This window comes from Manacus vitellinus, unplaced genomic scaffold (genome assembly GCF_001715985.3).
Source record: "Manacus vitellinus isolate BGI_N305 unplaced genomic scaffold, ASM171598v3 scaffold_6_pilon, whole genome shotgun sequence".
Classification (NCBI taxonomy): domain Eukaryota; kingdom Metazoa; phylum Chordata; class Aves; order Passeriformes; family Pipridae; genus Manacus; species Manacus vitellinus.
The window spans coordinates 31,967,636-31,988,928 of record NW_021940750.1 but is presented as its reverse complement, the minus strand read 5'-3'; the positions used below and the strand labels follow the sequence as shown (position 1 = coordinate 31,988,928).

General features: G+C 38.7%; 1 protein-coding gene across 1 annotated transcript in view; it reads right to left on the bottom strand.

The window, feature by feature from the left end:
• Nucleotides 1–10,091: 10,091 nt before the first annotated feature.
• The window catches only part of DLK1 (delta like non-canonical Notch ligand 1), a 22,724-nt gene continuing 11,522 nt past the window's right edge, over nucleotides 10,092–21,293 (bottom strand). The window contains exons 3-6 of the mRNA XM_029964147.1: nucleotides 20,611–20,674; nucleotides 20,044–20,174; nucleotides 15,472–15,613; nucleotides 10,092–11,214 (exon numbers count right to left, since the gene is read on the bottom strand). Coding sequence (XP_029820007.1) covers nucleotides 10,473–11,214; nucleotides 15,472–15,613; nucleotides 20,044–20,174; nucleotides 20,611–20,674 — 1,079 coding nt within the window. The 3' untranslated portion in view covers nucleotides 10,092–10,472. The remainder of the gene's footprint in view (nucleotides 11,215–15,471; nucleotides 15,614–20,043; nucleotides 20,175–20,610; nucleotides 20,675–21,293) is intronic.

The window sequence follows — 21,293 nt, the reverse complement described above, 5'->3', positions numbered from 1 at the left end:
CTCACAGGACTTCCAAAAGAATGAGGTGGCATTTGTTAATTGAAGATTTTATTCTAAAAATGTTTAGGTGCTATTGATTAAAGAAGGACCTCAGACCAGAATTCAGAATGAGAGTCAAAACCAGTGCACACTTAAGTATTGTCTATCTATTTTATACTTCAACTGGATATGTCTCTAATTGGTACAAATTAAAACAAAATTATATCAGTGTTTTTTCATACGAAGAAAGAATTCAAAACCCAAACCTGTGCTACCATCCAGCCTTTGTGGTGACTTTGATGACAAGTCTTTCTAAAATACCTGCACCTGAGAAAATCCTTCAGCCCTCTTCCACCACTGTCCAGTCTCAGCAACTCAGTTGTTCTGGAAAGAATCATAGTATGGTTTGCCATGGGCAGGGACACCTCCCACTAGACTAGGTTGCTTCAAGTGCCACTAAACCTGGTCAACACTTCCAGGGATGGAGAATTTACAGCTTCTCTGGGCAACTTATTCCAGCGCCTCACCACCCTCAGGGTAAAGAATTTCTTCCTTATATTTAATCTAAATTTCCCCTCTTTCAGTCTGAACTCATTACTCCCTGTCCTATCACTACAGTTCCTGATGAAGAGTCCCTCTCTGGCTTCCCCGTAGGCCCAAAAAGGATCCAGAAGGAAAACCGAGCAAGTCTAGCCATTCAGTAATGCTGCTTCACAGAAAAGTTGGTAGTTATTTCTCTTATTTTTTTTTTTTATAATCAATTCAGTTACACTTTTTAGCACATACAAACGAGTGTCATTCACAGCACTTTTTTTGTTCGCTCATGTCAAAATGATATCTCACAAGTAGAAATTGACTCTGCAGAGTGTACTTGTTAAAAAAAAAACTGACCATTTGGATAGAATGAAAGAATTACTGGAGCCTTGCTCCAGCCAAAACTTTTGAGCCACACGAGCAGTAGTGTGCCAAGGCAAAACAAGTTTGCCATATGGGTGATGCACAGTGCCTTGTGAAGGACTAAACTCATATATCCCAGTAACCATATGATATTCTCACTGAACTTTGAAAAGAATGCATTCAGTCAAATGAGAATGCAATCCTAGGGCCCTTTGTGGCTTCAGTTTTAGTTCTAATTTCAGAATAGGAGCTTTATCCTAAAATCTTTATTCAGACACACACACACGCGCATGCAAAAATTGAATCAAACTGCAAATGTATTTTCTTCCCACTTGCCCTTTTCATGAGCAGGGATCTCAGGCAGGTTTTGAATAAACATTATGAAGCTTTTCAGTCTAACAGTCTTAAAATACCCATTTCTGCCACTGGAAGGAATTAAGAGTAAGGTTCTGAGGTCCCTCACACTTCAGGCTCAGAGAACCACATGCTTCTGCAGGATAACAGGTCACCACAGCCAGCTGTGTCCTGTAATCATGTGCAACAGGCAGCTCACAACAAACATAAGGCATCCTGAGTTCACTGAAACAGAAAGACAAAACAACTCAGATAACTTTTTTATTTGCTCCAGGATGGGCAGTTTCATGCAGTCTGTAACCAGGGCAGTTAAGGCACAAAAACTTACTATCTGGTGAAAGAATGTATTTCAACCAGAAGCTCTAAGATGTTGTGAGGGTTGATCTCTGACCTGCGGGAGGTGTACTTCTACTTTTAAGAGGCTTGACATTTACGTGGAATGATTCTTTGCAATAAACCTGGCATTGGCTCCCCTCACACTTGTTGTTTTAACTATTGCTTTAATAACCAGAAATTCACGACAGTCCAGTAAAACTCATGTCAAAAGGACAGCAAGTCTGTATGAGTAGCCCTCAGAATAGTACTGTTATGCTTCAACACGACTGTCAGATTATTATTTTTAAATAACAAATAGAAGAGACAATGTCTTATTCTTGGAAACCAAGCTGGTTTTTTTGCTGAAACTTAAAACAACATTAGTCTGAGAGCCAAATACTAAGCATGGGAAACCTGAATGTCAGTGATTTGCTTCAAGCGTTGCTATTGCAGCTCCAGCACAGGCTCACAGAAAGAGAATTGTCAGACACGTTTCAGTACAGGCCTGGTTTATAGTATAAGTGCCACCAAGACAATACAAATAGTAGCAAATAAGGTTTGCTGGATGATTGGACAGAAATATTACAGTGCATTGAGAGTGCATTGTTAGTTGTTGTGTTGTTTGGTTTTTTGTTTGTTTGTTTGTTTTGCCGGGGGAGAGTGCACTTATTATGCTGCATATATGTTCTTAATATGTTCTCAAAATCTAGAGTTCCCACTTCTCCCATAGCTGTAATTATCCTTCCCCAAACATGAAGACAGATATACACACAGTAATCACTACCAGAGCTTTCACAAATACCTGTATAAGGAGCAGCTATCACCACTCTATTTGCAGCTTCTACGTATGATATGACAAGTGCACCACCTAGTCACAGCACTGCTCACTACCACAGCCATAGCCTGCTAAAGCACCTTACAAGCATTCAAGCACACACTGTCCATGTTCAAACTACGCTTTTTTTAATTATTAGTTTTTATTTTTTTAATACATAATGATTTGGATTCACTGTAACTTTGGGGAAAATGTATTTCCATAGGAAAAACATGAATATTGATTGGGCAGAGGCTTGTGGACAGTCTTAGCTGGAACTTTTTCAGTGGAAACTCACCCATTTGCAAACTCAGCACTGCCCACAAGAGACAGAACATATGTAAGTGTTTATTATGAGAATACATCTGAAGACCTATTTAGGCTGATAGTTTAATGCTCCAACATTTGTACCACAGGCTTTAATAACATTTTGTCTCCTCTACATCAAGTTCTTCCAAAGACTGGTGAGAAGAAAGAACAACAAGGAATCCTTTTAAGCTACAGTTGCTTTTTTGAAAGACAGCACAGTCCTGTCCAATAGAACAACACTATTTTTGCCTAGCTGTAGGCATCATCAGGATATAGACGGCCCTTCAACACCTCAAGCATTTAGGATAGTCTTTGTTGAATATCGTCAACCCCATTTTAGCCTCCTCAATTCCTCTTCAGCCTCCTCTTTAAACTGTGAGACTAATGGTAGACACTCATCCATAACAGGATGGCCAGGTCCTCATCATCTTGTAATGGTCACACATCCCCTGCCGCCTGTAAGCAATTGGGTAGAGTATCGCAAATCTAACCACCACATCTCAGGGGGAACAGAAGGAAAGAAAAAAGCCTAAATTCCCTGTTTCTCCTAGCTATGCCACCTACTTAGATTTCCTCCCCTGCCTCAAGCTAGTCACGCCTCGTAGAACGACAAGGACTTTGAGGTTCATTGTTTCCAGGTTAACTGGGTGGCCTTCATTCCTCTTCTGTCTTGGGACTCTGTGGACACCATCCCACTGTTTTACTTCACATCCTCAAAGCAAATGTTTGGACTCACCATTCCATTGTCTCTTTAAACTAGGCTATTTCTCCGTTTTCTTCTTTTTTGTGTGCCTCTGGTAAGTAGAACATGAAGCCCTTTGCTAAAGCTGTTAGTGGATTAAGTCTGCATTGATTTGGGCATGATCTTCCATGGCTAACTGCTCTACCACCACTCTGTTTGCTTTTAGTCATGCCAATGTAGTTAGTTTCAAAGACAGATGTATTGGAGACACATGCATAGTGTTAAACAACTCCCTTTACCCCCAAACTCATACTTCTGAAAACGGTATCAGTGGACATGATGACCCTGAATCTACCTACTTACGAACCAGAGGGAGCTACTGGAAAGCCATCGTAATTTTGTAACTTGGCCAACAGAGTTAACAATCTCCAACCATTCTTACTGGATTCTCTGGAGAGGAAAGTCTTGAGGCTGGGGGACAGCCTGAATTTTTTGCACAGTTTTTGACTCATCAGTTTTGGTTTGTTTTTTTTTTAATGAAGATCATGACCGTAGGATAGAAAAATGAAAGTCTCCAGCCAAGATCAATGCAGAATCCGTGCAGTAATGAGCAAAATATCAAAAGAACTGATATTCAAAAGGAAGACGACACCCCAAGGTAACAGCAGCAGTTTCATTGAAACTATTGGACAATTCCAGCTCTCTGAAGGGGAAAACAGGACTGAGCCTGCAGGCAGCTGTGCAGAGCAAACCTGATAAAGCTGCAGCTTCTTGCTCTTAGCTCCCCCAACCTTGCACGTGCTCTATAAAGCGTAAAACTAAGATCTCCCCTGCTGAGCTAATCTCTCAGAGTATAACAGCCCTGCAGTTGTCTAAAGAAAAACTCCCTCAGACAGAGCTCCACATCAGACTTAGTTCCTTTATGGCTCTTTCCCAACAGTAAGCCCACACGTGATTCCTTATGCTTTCATCTCTGGCTTCCAGGCAATCTTTGTTCTCTCTCAGCAAGGAGGCATCACTAGCTCTTTCTTGGGCTCAAAACTACAGGGACAGCTCCAACACACCCTGAAAACAGCCTGCCTCTCATATCTCTCAGCAATCCAGGCTCTCAGCCACCAGATCAGTCAGATCTCCTTAGTCCTCCAAGTCCCATTATTTAGGAAGAAAACCAGGCACAGGTGAGAGTAGTGGCTTTGAATCCCTTCAAAGCTTACACTTGCCCATGTTAAGATGCAGGACTCTTGAAATACTTCCAGTAATTTAAACACTGGAAGGTAGAATGGAATAAGTCCAATCAACTCCACATTTATTTAGCCTCTTGAAATATTAACTATTTCTTGTCAGAATTATTTTATATGTACAATTCCCAGCAAGCTGGGAGATGCCTGCATCTGCTCTGGAAATCTCAGTGAAGTTCTGTCCTTGAATTTGGCACCAAAAAAAATTTAAAAAATTAAAACATGTATTTACCTTTATCTAATTTAAACATCTTTGAAAGGCAGTAAGACAGACGAGCAAAGAAAAATTTCACCACACGGCGTGAGAAGCATGAGAATGAATATGAGATCATTGATAAAGTTGCTGTGCATGCCCTTTTGGGTTTAAAAACAGACAAGTAAAATGGGAGAGACCAGGAGTATACTAGTGTACCAAAATCTTTTAATTTACCTGAATTTATATGAAATACTCATTGGTATTCCTTTCCTTATTCCTAATTTCCTCTCAGTGACTGTTCATTTAAGCTATCTTCATTCAGGTAGTTTTGTTTATAAATCATAGAATCCTAGAATGTTTTGGGTTGGAAGGGACCTTAATGAGCATGTAATTCTACCTCCCCTACCATGGGCAGGGACACAACTAGACCAGGTTGCTTAAAGACCCATCCAACACGGCCTTGAACACTTTAAAAATTTATACTGTCTGCATTTGGTCTATCAAAAGCCATGTACAAGTTAGATGAATGGCTAAATTCTACTGTCAGTTTAATTTCAAGTGAGAACAGCAATTCTGTGGGAGAAACGCTGCCTTTATGCTGCAGCACACCATGTCACAAACAGTGGTTACCTGCAGGCAAAGAGCTACTGGCATGTCCCCGTTCTCTCCTTTTGCCATTTTCCCGTAACCAATCACTGAGAATGGGTTACAAACTTTGCGATGTAAAACGCGAAGGGAACAGTTTGAAGAGATTCAAACGGTTCTATGTTCAAATGCTGCCATCAAGCGGATAAACACAGTATAAGGCTGCAATTAATATCAAGCACGTAATTCTGAAAGAGGAAAGTCGATGGAGAGAGAAAGAATAAAACAGTATCCAAGCTTCATGGGGCAAAACATTATAAAAACATATTTTACCCAATAAAAACTCCTCTTTAAGCCTGGCGTAGTCCCTCTTCTTTATATTATATCACCTTCATATTTTAGCATCTTTAAAGTGGCTCAAACTTGCCTTTGAGAGACCATGAAAATCTAAGAATGTTGCTCTATGCCTACAAAATTTGTCTGGATTGCAATGGATAAGGACTACACTCTTCATTATGTTCCTATGAACTTCTCTGGGACCCTCACTCAGATATGACCTTCAGCACAAGTTCTCCATCTCGAGGATCATTTTGAGTTTTAGAGCTAATGAATAAAATTAATTAACTCAATGGTTCCTTCAAATCCCAGAGCAACAATTCAGTTTATATTTGGGACTGAAATGTTCCCCTTTATATGAAGTCTTCTTCTGCCTCCTGAGAAATTTTAAAAATAACCACATCTTCATTTCCTTCCAAAAAAATCAGGAGAAACTTCAAAATATTACTTGATAAGAGTTAAATCTAATACCCAGTGCATTTTCTGGGTTGATCTCATTTGACGGCCACAGAGATGCAACAAAACTGGCCCATGGACCTCAAGTGTTGACTCTAATATGTCTTGAGCAACTACAAAAGTCTTTTCTCAAGACACTTCTTTCACCTAAGCCAGGTAGAACTGGATATTTTCCTTAGCTACATGACATCCAGGAATGCAAGGTTTGTCCATGGCTCATTCACAAGAAATGCATAGTAAATGAGATGTGTTTTGGAAAATTCACACTGTATGTATAGTACATGTGCAATGATTTAATGTTCTCTGGATGCATATGCATGTAGTTCTGCCAGGAAAATCCTGTTTCAAAAAAAAAAAATAAAAAAAAACAAGAGAGACTTCTATATCTGCAGCAAATTGTTTTGCTCTTAAGGTAGTGCTGGTAAATAAATTTGCCAAGGCAAATTTGAGAACTTGGAGAGGGAATGACATAGTTGTGAAGTATTGTACTTGGGCAGTGTAATCTGGGCTGTTCTCTTCAGGGACAGTTTGTATATATATCTGCAGCCAGGTCCTTAACCAGTTTCATACTCGAAAGTGGAAGGTCTGTTTTAGATAGGAATACCATGTTCCACCTGGATCTAAATATTTCTTTGAAAACAGAACTCAGGTTATCAACCCTGGAGAGCGAACTAGCTGGGCTGCTGTGGATATATCATCAGCAGACGGTTTAGCATTTACAAACAGGATATTTACTGACAAAAACTGCATACATTATTGGTTTATAGATGGATATCAAGAATGGTAGCAAAAAGAAAGGCCATGTATGTATTCTCTATATAGGCATCCTTGTCCAGAATTCGATGATTATTTCTTCATATGTTCTACTTTTACAGCAGACAGACCTCTCCCCCACCACGGCTATGAAATACCCCCCTCCTCCAAAACAACCAAACCAACAACACCCCCCCCTTCCAAAAAAAACACCCTACCCAAACCCTAAACAAACAAACAAACAATGTAGAAAAACATTCACAACCTGTCTCTAAAAACCAGGTATTTGTAGAACATCTAATGGTCTTTTTTTGTTAGCATAGCAGGAACAGAAGCTAAGATGGTTCAAAGGGAGATAAGTAAAATAAAAATACATAATAATATTCTCCCATACATAATAATATTCTCCCATACCCTGGGGACAAGAGGGAGCTACTGTCCTTAACAAACTGTCCCATTGTCCCAACCCATCCCTCAGCCCAGTTGTCTTTATTAATTTTTTTCTTTTCACGGGCAGTAAGGCAGAGGTGAGTTTGAGTCTAGGAGACATCATTGCTGACTAAGGGAGAGACTGAGAAATCAAAAGGTGAGACATGGCAACACAGCTTGGTGCCTCTGGCAATAGGTATCATAGATATGTTGTTCTCTGTCCATTAATAAATAATATGTAGTATTAACATAAAATTGATGTGGTAACAATGCTCTATCTTTTCTTTCCTTTTATGTCAGTGTTTATGCACAATGCTTGTTTTAAACTTCTTGCTTTGGAGGCGAGTTGCAGGCTACTGATCTAGATACCATAACTTAAATCTTTTTTATCATCCCAGTTCTCTGTGACTGATGTGGTGATAAGTCTTTGGAGCTATTTACTACACTAAGAGCACAGATATGAGAAACAAACATACATATGTTTAATTCTTTTCTGGAACAGAGAAGCTAAAGACAGCTATTATTTTTTCCAGACTTTCATGTTTAAGGTAACACTTTTTCCCTTTGGAGAGAATAGCAGGACAATAGCAGCCTTCTATACTATTCACTGACACCACAAACGATAGGTAGGATACTGGGAGTTGAAATCTCTTTTTTCACGCCGAGCAGATGCTCAGCTCACATACAAAGAAATACACTATTATGGAAGAGCTGCCAACTAGGTCACCATGGCCAAAAAGAGGTAACAGTTTATAAATATGAATTATAATTACCTACATTTTGTATGTTTAAAATAAAAAGCTTTGTTAGTTAAAGCCTTGCTCTGGCCTGGAGCACACAAAGCTATAAATGCTGAGGGAGCCTCTGCCCAAAGGGAGATGAAGGTGTTCAGCTGACTCAGGAATTTAATCATTGATTCCTAGCAGGTGTTTAAAGCTGTAACTGGTTCTGAATCAAAGCTGCAAGCTACCTAATGGAGTTATCCATGTTTCTGATTATCTCCAAATTGAGCCTAGCATATTTCTAATCACAGAACAGATTACATTAAAATGCACAAAACTGAATTCTATGTTTAAAATATATTGTTTTAAAAGAAATGTGTCAACTCCTGGGACTCATGTTTCATGGCTTGAAATTCAACTCTGTTTACCTGGTTTTATATTCATCTGGATTTCTATGTCACCTTCAGACTTCACTACAACTAACTGAAAAGTTGCTGGGTTTGATGAATATTTGTCTTCCCAACAAGAGTTTTGAAAGAGAGAATCTGCCTCCTTTAAAATTTTCATCCTGTTTTCTAGAAGTTAACTTTCCACAGTAGTGTCTGAACACTATTAGCACTACATTGTAAGGCTATGATAAGTGCAAATATTATCAGCAATACAGCATGCTTTAAAGTGGTTTTTTTGTTGAGGTTTTTTTTTTGTTTGTTTGGTTTGGGTTTTTTTGTTGTTGTTTCATTTGGGGTTTTTTTTGTTTGTTTGTTTGTTTGTTTTTAATTGAGTAGGTGTTAGTGGATTTGGGAATAGAGAGCTTAGAAGAAGCTGCTAATAGTTCCTATCTAGGGTGGCTGGGGAAATAAGTTGTTACTTAACAGCAATTAAAGATATCTTTAAGCATTGCAGTTCAAAATTATTTGGTTTTGTTGGGGTTCTTTTGGTTGTTTTTTTTTTTTTTCCTTGTTTCTTTGTTTCTTTCTCTTACGGGGAGTGGTCAGTGTAAGGCTGACCAGTTAGGAAATGAAGGTGGGAGACCCAAGAGGGTCATGCCCCATGCCCTCACCAACAGCCCAGTCTCACAGAAGCTGAATGCATTGCCAGAGCTGGTGCTGGTAACGGTGTCCATTGGCACTTCCAGACACAGCAAGTGCTGAGCCAGGTCCAGTGTCCATCCAGGGGCTCCAGTCAGGAGCAAAAGGAGACAGGGCCAGAGACAGGGCTGGAGCACAGATACAAAGGGTCCATCCAGCAGATGGGCTACCAACAGTAGGTAGTCCAAGGTCCACCAGTAGGTAGAGGTGGAGACCAGCACTCCTACAGCACAGCTCAGACCAGAACAGCACAGGGCTGGCCTGAAACGGACCTGGGCAGGGGATGGGTGACAGCCCCAGGTGAGGCTCCTCAAGGAGGTTAAGACTTATTAATGCCCTCAGGCCCCTGACAATTTTGTGGCTTTCATGACCCTTTGCCTGTTTGCCAGTGCGGATTTTGATTCTTGAAAACCTTGTCCTCTCCTTGAAATGCGACAGAAAAAGCAGAAGTGAAGAATTAAAAGCAGTAGTTCTATTTCAGGTGACACATGATATCTTTTCATTTCTCCCCATGACACAGGCATGAAGGATACTTCTATAGGCAGAATTCTTTAAGGAGTATTTATAGAAAAGTCAGAATCAGATCCTTTAAATCTCTAAAAGTTCTCTAAAAAGCAAGAGTGATCAAAGACATCAAACATCTTTTTAACATTTTAAAATAGATAAATAGAACAATTTATAGATGCAGCATTTCAAGCAAGAGACCTTTGACCTCAAATTAATACCTTGAAGACCTGTAAGAATCTATAGAAAGAGTAATCTCTCTTATAAGTATGTAAAAATAGCAAAACTGACTGAATAGCTGAGGCACCAGTGTGAATTTGCTCCTCTTGTCACAATCTCTAAAGTCTTTATCACATATAGCAGAAGAATTAAGCAGGGACAATTGTTGCAGACTTTGCTGTAGTGTAACATTTACAAAGGAATAAATAAACCAGTATAGCCCTTAACTGCTGTTTATTTAAAAAAAAAAAAAAGGCATTACTAAGTAATTTACAAGTACTGTGTTTGCCAAATACACTATGCACAAGACAAGAAAGCTACAATACAGTTCCAATGGTAAACAAGACTTTTTATTTTACAAAAAATAGCTGCCTTAAAAAGAAATAAAATTAACATTCCTTGCTCTTTATCCTTTTTTTTTACCTTTTATTTTGGGGAATGAAAAAGTCCTTAGCTAGACAGATACATTACATTTCTTCATTATCACCCAGCAAAATTTACAGCAAATATACCCACAAATACTGAGGCCAACCACAGGCAACAAATTTTACATATTGCTATGAAAAGTCGCAAGTTGCTGCTCAGCTTTCAAGGGCCTAGATGGCAGTGTAGTTCTTAGTGTAATTAGTCAACTTGATCTTCTCTGGGAAGATAATATTAACTGAGAGGTTTTCCCCATTGTTAGACTTCAGAAAAAAGTTCTTTTTCTTGCGCAGAAGATGACTGTATTTGGCATTAGCAAGCCACATTTCACATTTTGAAAAAAAAACAATCCCGGTTGTGCCCAAGACAACAAGACACGTAAGCAAGCCTAGAACAACAAAACATATGACCTGGTTTCTGCTCAGAAAAGGATCTGCATTTTGGATTGTTTCTTTCACTGTTATTTTCAGTATTTCTTGCTGTTGATGCACTGATCTATGATGAGTTTTTGAGGGTGGCTTGTAATTCTGCATATGCTTTCTTTCCATCTTCACTCCAGAAAGACTTGTGTTTTTGCTGGGATGTTTGCAGGTAACACCAATGAATTCTGGTTTGCAGATGCATTCGAACCCTCCCTGGGGATGTTCACTGCAAGTGCCTCCATTCTCACAGGGGCCACTGGCACAAAATATGACACGGCTGCTGCAGAGCTTTCCTGTATAGCCATGGGGACAAGAACAGCTGAAACCCACACCAATATCTGTACATGTTCCTCCATTTTCACAAGGGTTGGATTCACAGTCATCTCTGTCGATTTCGCAGAAATTGCCAGCAAAACCAGAAGGGCACAGGCAGGAAGCATGTGGTGCAAAACCGTTGTCATCAACACACGTTCCTCCATTCTGGCAGGGAGAGCTAGAAAAGATAACAAACAAAGAGACAAAATTGACGTCCAGTGAAAGGAGCTATTTATATAACAAAAGGAGCTGGTTTTCTTTAAAGAGCAATTCCAAATGCAAATCCACTAAAGTCAATGAAGTTGAATCAAGAATGAGTTTGTTCAACAGCTTTGCCAATACAGATTATAACATCTTCTGCTGACTCTTTGGGCAGGATTAGTACACTAGCATATAAATTCAATCTGAAGAGCTGTGAAGGGATTTTAAATTATTTCAAACATTTATTCAAATTAAGCTTCCCACTGCTTTCATACGCTTGGAGCTATTTAGCTCAGCAACTATTCAGACAAGACAGAACAAAGATATGAGCAGCATGGCTGCTTCTTCTCTACCTGATTATTCATAAGATAATCTATATATTGCATTGACAGAGCAAAACACTAGGCCATAGCGACTACATGTTTTTATTGTGACTCCCTGGTGTTTCATGACACAAAAAAATTTTGAAGCAAGCAGATACTTTCCTACAAACTGCTGTTCAGCCAAAAATTTTGATAATTATAATAAAAAATATAAATGAGATAATTTCAGATTTGGCAAAGACAGCTGTAATGTGAGGGCAGGACCACAGGAAAGCAAGTATTTGTGCAAACTCTTTAAGAACTTAACTAATAGCTTGGTACTACGTTTTAAGTGACATAAATTAACTGAGAGATCTTTTTTACCTTTACAATGCAATTGTGCCTTACTGAGCACAACGCCAAAGGATAGGCCTACCCAGTGACTGGCACAAATGTGTCAATTCAGTGGATCTGTGCAAAGTGGGCTTAGACTTTAACTGCCTCTGCTGGAAGTGAAGGGTCCCTGGGTCCCAGGTTTACAAATAAATCTCAAACCCCACTTTTATGGCAGCTCATCACATATGAACAAAGCTTTTAAAACTTACTTTGTAAAAAATGAAGAAGATTTGGCAGAGCTTAGGACAAGCCTCTTTGACAACACTTTTCTTAAAGGTGTTTTCTTAAAACACTTATGTATCCCTGAAGACACACAGCACAGCACTAGTTGATAGTTGAGAAGTTCAAGCTGTTCTTTAAGTGTTACATTTCCAGGGGAAAGTCCCGGGGACAGTAAACATCACAGCTTCATAGATGCAGACATTTCACATATGCAGTGGTCAGTAGAACAGGCCATTATGGATTTCCACAGTGGGACACAGGAATTTAAGAGATCTGTTGATGTCTGAATGAGATGACTGTGAAGGACATATAAGCTCCTGACTAAAAGTGGTCCCTGACTTCTGGTCAGAATAAGGTTGAGCTATTCACATGCCCACCCATTGCTCTGGGACCAGCTGTGACAGAGATTACTCCAAGCACCTCTGGCTTCACTGGGGACTGAAGTACTTGGTGGCCTCAGGAGAGTCTGAGAATTGTGATAGAGGAATCACCTGTCTGTTTTCTGCTGCTTCCACATAAACTGCTCTCTCCTCTTGTATTGTCCTTCACCGTAGATGCTAGCTGGAAAAAAAAGCTACTAGAAGAACATAATGGAAGTCTGGAAGCAGTATTAAGAAAGCAAAAGGTGTCACTGTCCCCTTGGCATAGCCATTGTTAGTGATAACTCGAGGTAATAAGGAATTTTAACAGAGTAACCAGCTACTATGTCTCCTTTAAGTAAAACATGGAAGTTGTAGTTGTACAGTCCTGGAGTAGTTATGGACTTCTTGGAGAGTTTAGCACGCTCTTGTACCTTTACAGGTCCCATGGAAAACTGGACAAGCTGTTTCGGATATGACAATATGTAGAGGTTTGAACTCTCATGGTTGGGTTGAATTTCAGTATTTTCTAGTGAAATGAGAAGAAATTGCTGGAGAATGTAAGTGTAAACTTTTTTCTGAACCTTACAGAAATGTAAGCAATTGAAATAAAGAACAGTTAAGAAGAAATATGGAGAATTTTTAAAAATTTTATTTATTTGTTTATTACTAATACTGATTGTATTTGCCTAATTTAAATATATTTAAATAAATGAAGCCTTAGTATTTATTTCCTTGATTAAATTCAGTTTCTTTGCATTTTTGGCATTTAACACTGCAAGGCATGGTACATGAAGGGTTAGTTGTGGAAACATGTACATACCACTTCTTTGCTTTCCAGATACTGTGTTTTCTTTTTAGAAAGTACCATTTGCTGCTTTGCTTCAAAGCAAAACTTCAAAATATCACACAGAGGTCACTAATGCAGATACATGTAAACAGACTAGAACAAACACTTCGATTTGTGAATTGTCTTGGTTCCATCTGTGAATATTAACGAAGGAGCCAGCAGTAATGCTTAGTAATATCAACATTGTTAACATTACCAGTGAGGTAGAGAGGAACTGAAAGGAAGTGAGATGTGAATGAAAGTACACCATCTGATGAGGTCTTTTTCCAGGATGTGGGATGCACTCTCTGGGGGATTGTGAATTGTTAGCAGACACAGAATGCTTATGCTGAGAACAGTTGTCTTTTTGAACTAAAAGCAGATTTTCAGACACTGCTGCTCATTTTCCTGAAAAAAGACAGCTTCTTAGAGAAAAAGAATCACTGTTTCAATTATATTGTTTCCTTAAGAAAAACTGTTCATGATTTCCAGACTAGCTCATGAGCATACAGTTCAAAACAGAGTACCAACACAAAAATGTAGTTTCAGTAATTTAAAACCATAAGGATTTTAAGGAATTACATGGAACTAATCTGTGTTATTTTGTTGATGCTGTACTTTTGGAATTCACTTGTTCTTTGGGATAGTTAGGATACATGTTCACATTGAATTACTGAAATATTTGCTCTACAGATGAAGAGAAAGCTATTCACATCCCCTATATTAGGCAAGTAGCTTGGATATGATTCATTGCACTTTCAAGGAACTTAAATTTCCTCATCGTCAATGAAAAAAAATAGGCAAGTGAGAGCAGCTATTTTACAAGCTGAAAGTAAACCCAGACAGCACTATGTGAGTGCTTTTAATTTACCAATTAAAAGTAATAGTAAAAAAATTCCACTGACATGAAGTTGTGGAAGAATAGCAATTCTTGCCAGAGAGAGTGAGAGGTGTTAATGTTCCTTAAACAAGAGTGTACAAGTCTTCAGGAAGATTCAGTCATAAGGTAGATCTGAATATTCATTACTATCTATTGCTGAGCAAAAAGAGAATCAGAGGGTACCAATAGAGAGCAAGAAGGCAATCTCCTAAAAGAAAACTGTGATTTTATGGTGATAGTTTTAACAAGCTTGTATCCAACAGAAAGGCATTCTGTATGCTTATGGGACTAGATCTCTGACAAGCTAGAAGATTTCACCAGTTCACATTTTCTTTAACATTGAGAGGTCTTCCTTTTTTTAAGCATTTCTAGCAGTGCATTGGAAGTTCTTTAGTCCACTGAGTCTTGCCCTTTCACTGAGCACCTCAAATCTGGCTCTGTCTTCTTTGCTTCTGCCCATCAGGTATTCCTGTACATGAGTACGTTCCTCAGAGCCTGCTCTTCTCAAGGCTAAATAATCCAGATCTCACTATCTCCTTATAGGAGAGATGTTCCCATCCCTTCATCATATTCATGGCTCTTCACTGGACTCACTCCAGTATGGCCATGTCCTTTCCATATTGGGTAGCCCAGAACTGTACCCAGCACTCCAGATGTGTCTCACCAGGACTGAGCAGAAGGGAAAGATCACCTCCCTCAACCTACTGGCAATGCTTTTCCTAATGTCCCACTTCTCTTAAAGAATGCAGAACAATGGTCCCCACATCCTGTTCTGATGGAAGTGAGATTATCTCCTTCAGTAAACTACAGACATATATATATGTTAGTTAGGAAAAATGACAGACTGATGGACTAGATGTTTTCGTGTAGACAGCTTGTGTCTTTGGCTACTGTTCTCATCAGTGTATATTCTTCGTACATACAGTTATCCCTCACTAGAGGTGGGAGCACAGGATGGGAGGTTACTTCAATTTTTTTTACAAAAATCATGTGAAGGTATAAATTCACCGCAATAAGATGTGCAAATTAACACTTTTAGTACTCAAATTGTGCACATAAACTCGTGCTGATAATCTGTAAATCTTTAAAATATTAACAGATCAGATTTGTAAAGTTTAATAATAATATCATCACTATGAAAGCATTATTTATTTTAGCACAGAGATACTTTTACTTAGCAAAAAAATTCTGAATACTAGTCAGTAGAAGTGTGGATTTTAAATTCACATCAGAAATCAATATTTACCCATTAATAATGCATGGTCCTTTCTTGAGATGGCAGTTTTTTCCTGTAAATCCCTGGGCACACAGACAAATATATCCTCCATCACCAGTCTCTATGCACGTTGAGTTATTGGTGCAGGGCTTTGCAGAACATGGGTGAATATCTGTTTAAAAAAACCCAAAAGGACTCAGTCAGCCTAATGAGAAAGAGTCAGTAAATGGTATGCAATATGTCAAATAAAATATAGCTTTAATAGTCCTTCATCATGCATTTTATAAATGCTGATCTATTCCTTCCTCTGTTAAAATGGAGTTCAAGTTGTTGAACTATTGCAAGCAATTTCAGCTCTCCTCCTTTTAGCTCCCCCTTGCAAAATATGTTTGAATTGCTCCATTCTATAAATAAGTAACATTAGAAAGGAAATATTAGTATGGGAGAAAGAATTTCTATGTAGTCTAGCCATCCTTTCACAATGTTGGCTTCTCCATGAGCAGAATTCTGATAAAGCAATCAGGAACTCGGAATTCTCCCCGCTCCCTGCCCATATCATTATGTGCTTATGAGTAAACATTTCATAAAAACAGAGATCAGCAAGTTAAAAACAATCTGCTAAAATGTCATCTTTTGGCTGGGCTACATTCAACCCTTACATAACTATACCAGAAGAGAGAGCTGTATGATGTCTGGATCCAAAGTCACACATCTCATTTTCTTTACAATTTCCCTGCTGAGCCACTTCCCACTCAAACAATTACTGAATTTTTAAAATAATTAAAACTAAATAAACAAAAAAGTGCATATTTTAGCCAGCTAGTGGAGGAGCTGTAGAGAAGTGCTGACTGTAAGTTTTCTAATGCTTTGCACACACATGTGCACATATACACTTTCTAAGAAGATGAAAAGAGATTTAAGAGCATCTAAATTTTGCTTTCCACAGCATAAAATAAAATAAAATTTAGAAGGTATCATGAGGTACTGCAAAATTTTAACCATAGCAAAACAACAGCCTTAGCTTTCAAATACAATCTTCACTGGAAAAAAGGTTCTATTTTCTAATGTATTAGCCTGTTCTCATTGCAAAACAACAACTTAGCATGCACTTTGAGTGTAAGTTCCCATTTTCACAAGGACCAAAGTAACCTTGAATGCTTTTTGGAGCAATGTTGTCTGCCAGCTGTTTTCTCAGGCTCTAAAGGCAGCTAATAAAGCATGTACTTTGATGCAGGAGCATGGAAACTGTCTGAAATATATATATATAGGTATGTGTATATATATATATATATACAAATACATTGCTGTCAGTATTCTATGTCAGGGATTTAATTTTAAAACACAACTTAAAACATTGCTGTACCAGGTCTTTTTCGAACACAATATATAATCAGTCTCAATTAGCCCACTGTCTCTATTTTTCCTCTCAAAAGGTCAACAACTAAGTGACTTGCTTGCTTCAAGTGATAATTGAGTCTAAGATGAGAACCCAAAAAAATAAATGTTACATTTACACATGTATTATGAATGGCAAAATTCATATTCCCAATAAATTAATTAATATTTGCCTAAAATTAATTGTCATGTTGCAGTACGTGAAGCAATCACTAAGTGTTTTTATGAGGAAGACACACTCAACAGTGGTGTGTCACAGCAGAATTTTTAACTCCTGTCTCATGCATGCCTAGCATGGGCATTAGAGGCTTTACGTGCACTCTCTGATGGCAGTTTACCAACACGTGCCCTTGGCAAAGCAGTCAAGTGACAAGCAGCACACAATACTCCCAGCTCACACCATATGTTGGCTTTTTAGCCAGACTGAGGTGAGCATTCAAGCAGGAGGTCATGGACCTGCTAACATGACTGTGTAGACACAGCCAGGGGTGACAGGATGACAGATCTGATTTAGCAAGGTGGATCATATATTCTGACTGGGCTGTCATTTTTTTCTTGGAAATAAATTGACTAAATTGTTTTTCCCTTTGCTATGGGCAGTGTTTGATGTGGCTCCTGTACTGTGCAGTGTGTATCAGCTGCAGAGGGAAACTGTGCTGTGCAGCCTGGTTCCAGGTGTTCGTATACCTGACTTCGAGGCTGTGTTTCCACAAGATGCGAAGATGCCATGGCATTCAGCTGGACAGGCTGGTGCACTCCACTGCAGAGATTAACCAGCAGTGTTAACACTGACATCAATTCACAGATGTCTTTCTTCAAGTGTCACGTCCATGTGACTGCAATAATAGTCATAAATTATTCTGATTCGTACCTACAGGTTTACAGTGGATCAAGCCCAAAGTATAACCTGCGTGCCTCTAAAGTACTGGGAAGGTCATTTTTGACTTGCACTGAGAACCAGGCTGCCCACACTAAAAAAACCAGCTACCCAATTACAGGCATTAGCAAATCACTTGGTGATCTAAAACTACTCCAGAAAGGAGCTTCCATCATACAAGACAAGGAGATCATACAGTAACTTTTCTAGAAAACAGAAAAAAAAGATATCACCACTAGTCCCAATCGTCTTTTTCACTCCTATGCTTAGCAAACAAATAAGATGCTGCAACTATATCTGTATTTTACAAATATTTCAAGTGTTTGCAGTAGTGGCCAATGAACTTCAGACCCTCCCAGTTTTTCCGTCTGGGTTTTTTCTTCCATTTTCCTAACCGAATCAACTTTCATTCAGTGGTACCTGTAAATGAGTTGTAGCTGCCTGTAATGACTTTACACTACCAGGGAACTGACACCAACTTTTTGGCAGAGGATGATGAGATCAGGGGCTGAGCAATCAACTCATTTGAGGTCTCAGTGCTTTATTGGGTCAAGATAACAATTTGTAGCAACTTTCCAGTAGCAAGAAGATGAGATCTCTTGATCCCTTGTGGCTAACCAATGCATTTAGAGTAGGTAAAACCACCGAGATGAAAGACTGTCAACATAACATGTCACCGCAGATAAAAAGATGGTTATGTCTTTTCGACTGAATATTCTTGGTAGTTCTTCATGGGGATCTAGATTCAAATCAGCAAATAAGACTCTGAGATGCCTCTGAGTGTTGAGAGAAATAATAGTTTCTGCACTTAAGAAGGGGTATCTTTTCTGGTATTATAGGACTATGTTAATCATTATGTATTAAATTAATATTTTTCCCTAAAGAGATGGGTAATAATTTTCAATGCATTCTTTTGCATCCTAAGTATTAGTTGCAAGAGGAAAACATTGCAAAGCTCAGAATTGCAAAGATATATCAATACTAAGAAATTCAACCAGGCACTTAAAGCTTTTAAAAGTAGCTGTGAGGATGGTACCTTTAAAAACGTGGTCCTTTGTATTTACCAATAAGCAATAGAACTGAGCCTCCTAAGGTGGCAGATGCAGGTTGTTCCATCTAGCTTTGGAAATCTATGATTGTAGGTCACAGAGGGACCCATTACTCCTCACCAACTGTAATGAGTTTAGGTGGCTATCTCAGGTACAAACACAGCTGTGAGATGTATCCAGAGCATCTGAGAGTTTACTGCTACCACAGCTCCTGTAAACACACTAGGACTAGCTTTAAACTAAGAAGCCTCTCTATTCTCAAGTGTGCAGCCAGTAAGTACAAGCTGCAAAACCTGATGAGAACGTAAATGAGTACCTGAGAACCTTGCACCAAAGTCCACGTCACTGCAAGGATGTGAACTACCTAAAATCATCTGAGCCTTTTAGTCATCTTGAAAATCTTATCCAGTTCAAACCATCATCATTAATTACTGCTTTGGCTACGCATTGGAGAACTCAGGAATACTCTATAAATTATAAGCCATATACCAACAAAAGCCTGAAAGGCATGGAAAGAGAATGAGCCCCTGGATGCCTGTCCTCTTCCAGCTGCAGCTATGTAGGCAGAACAGGTGCATGCTCCTGGATGTTCATGTGATTTCTGTCTCCTCAGATCTCTTTGATTGAACATTGGCCTGTGTTAGCCAAAATAAACCAGCTCAACAAAGGCCAATTCTTCAACTTGCTTATGCTAAGCTGGCTCATTCTGAGTGGCAAGGGGTGAGAGACACCACACACAGCTCTTCCCTCTCAGACCTGAGAGGGAAGTGGCAGCCTGTTCAAGCAGACTTTTTTCCTCAGTTGTAGTAATGTTACTCCACTGCACCATCACTGGGTTAAGCAAAGGAAGAAATAAGCACAATGGTTTTGTTTTCAAGAAGTATTAAGAAAGTAGCATATATATACAATCTGCTACATAAATATTTCAAATTATATTTAATATTTCAAATTATATTTAATGTATACAAGACAACTGTATTTCTACAAAAAGGCCTTATATTAACAAGGGAGCAGTTATTTGTTAGCCTTGCCCATGATAATCAATGTTTAAAATAGCATGTGTTTACACTTAGCTCACACATATGCCAACTACAAAAGATACTACATGTTTCTGCCTAAATTATTACAAAAGTTCGAGGTTTACATGCTGCTGCCAGGAATCCCCTTATCTGGAGCTAACATTCAGTATTTTAAAATTAGTTCTCCAGGACTTTGCGTGTCTTCAGCACCAGATGGGGCTGCTTCCCTCATTTGCTCAAGAACAGGAAAGGATGTGCAAACCTATGTCACAGAGGCTGCCAACCCAGCCCTCCTCACAGATGCACTGCCAGGGCTTGGCACAGCTGCCGTGCAAACACCCAGGGAAAGGAACACATTGATTACAAAGAGCACCCTGCCAGCCAGGTTGACATCTGAAAGAGATAAAAGACAAGATAGAGACATAGTTTATTTTTAATAAACAACATTACAAGGATGTTCCTATTTTTGAGGCACAATAAATAAACTTTTGTATACCAAATTGGACTGTTTGAACAAAAGGATACCATCAGTGTTTCTGGGATACTAGAAGGAGTTTATGTGAAGAAAACCATTTCATTCAGTGAGAAAGAAAAAAGCTAATCAATGTAAATACTTCGTACTGGAAAAAGTAAATTAAAAAGGTATCTAGACATCTATGCTCTATTGTTGCAGTTACTGTATCGTAACTGTATCGTAGAGTGCTGTTCCATTACAGTTCCATGTTTTCAAAGAGCAAACCATTTCAGCTTCTATCTGTTTTACCAGGACTATGAATTATTGAAGCTGTCCACTCCTGTGTTAATAGCACTGTCTGACAGATCTTTTTACCTGCATTCATTGGGAGATTCACAAAATCCATTCTCTGGGTGACAGCCAGTTTTACAGTTCACGCCTGGAAGAAGAGATTTTTTATAAACATCAAGCCAGAAAAATCAGCACTCAAAAAAAAAAAAAAATTACATCATGTCCTTTACACACTACTGATGTTTTAAAAGAACCCAGACTGCATAATGTACAGGTTTTTTACTACAAACGTTTTTGCAACATAAAATTTTAAATTAACTTAATCTAGAACATGTTATAGAATGTTCCTATAGAGCAAGTGAAATGCCACATAGAATTAACAGCAAAAGAACACTAAGTCACTTTAGCACATGCAAAGTGTATGTAATATCCCTATACACCACGTTAAGAGAAATGTCAGAGCAGATCCATGGATGTCGTTTCACAACATGCAGCTCCAAACGCATTGTTTCAGAACCACTTGAAACGCAACAGTACCTTTAGTCAGAAAAGAAATTACAACTTACAAGAAAAGTGTTAAATTCTTTTCACCCCTCCATCGTGTAAAAATAATCACTTTCATTAACTCATGCATAAATAATATAAGTTAAGGAGAAGATATCTCAGTCACAGTTTTTGTTTGTGTTTGTTTAAGTATTTGCATCAAGTAATACTCCTCTGAAATATCACCGTTAGCCACTGACACACTACGCCAATGGCAGGAGAAA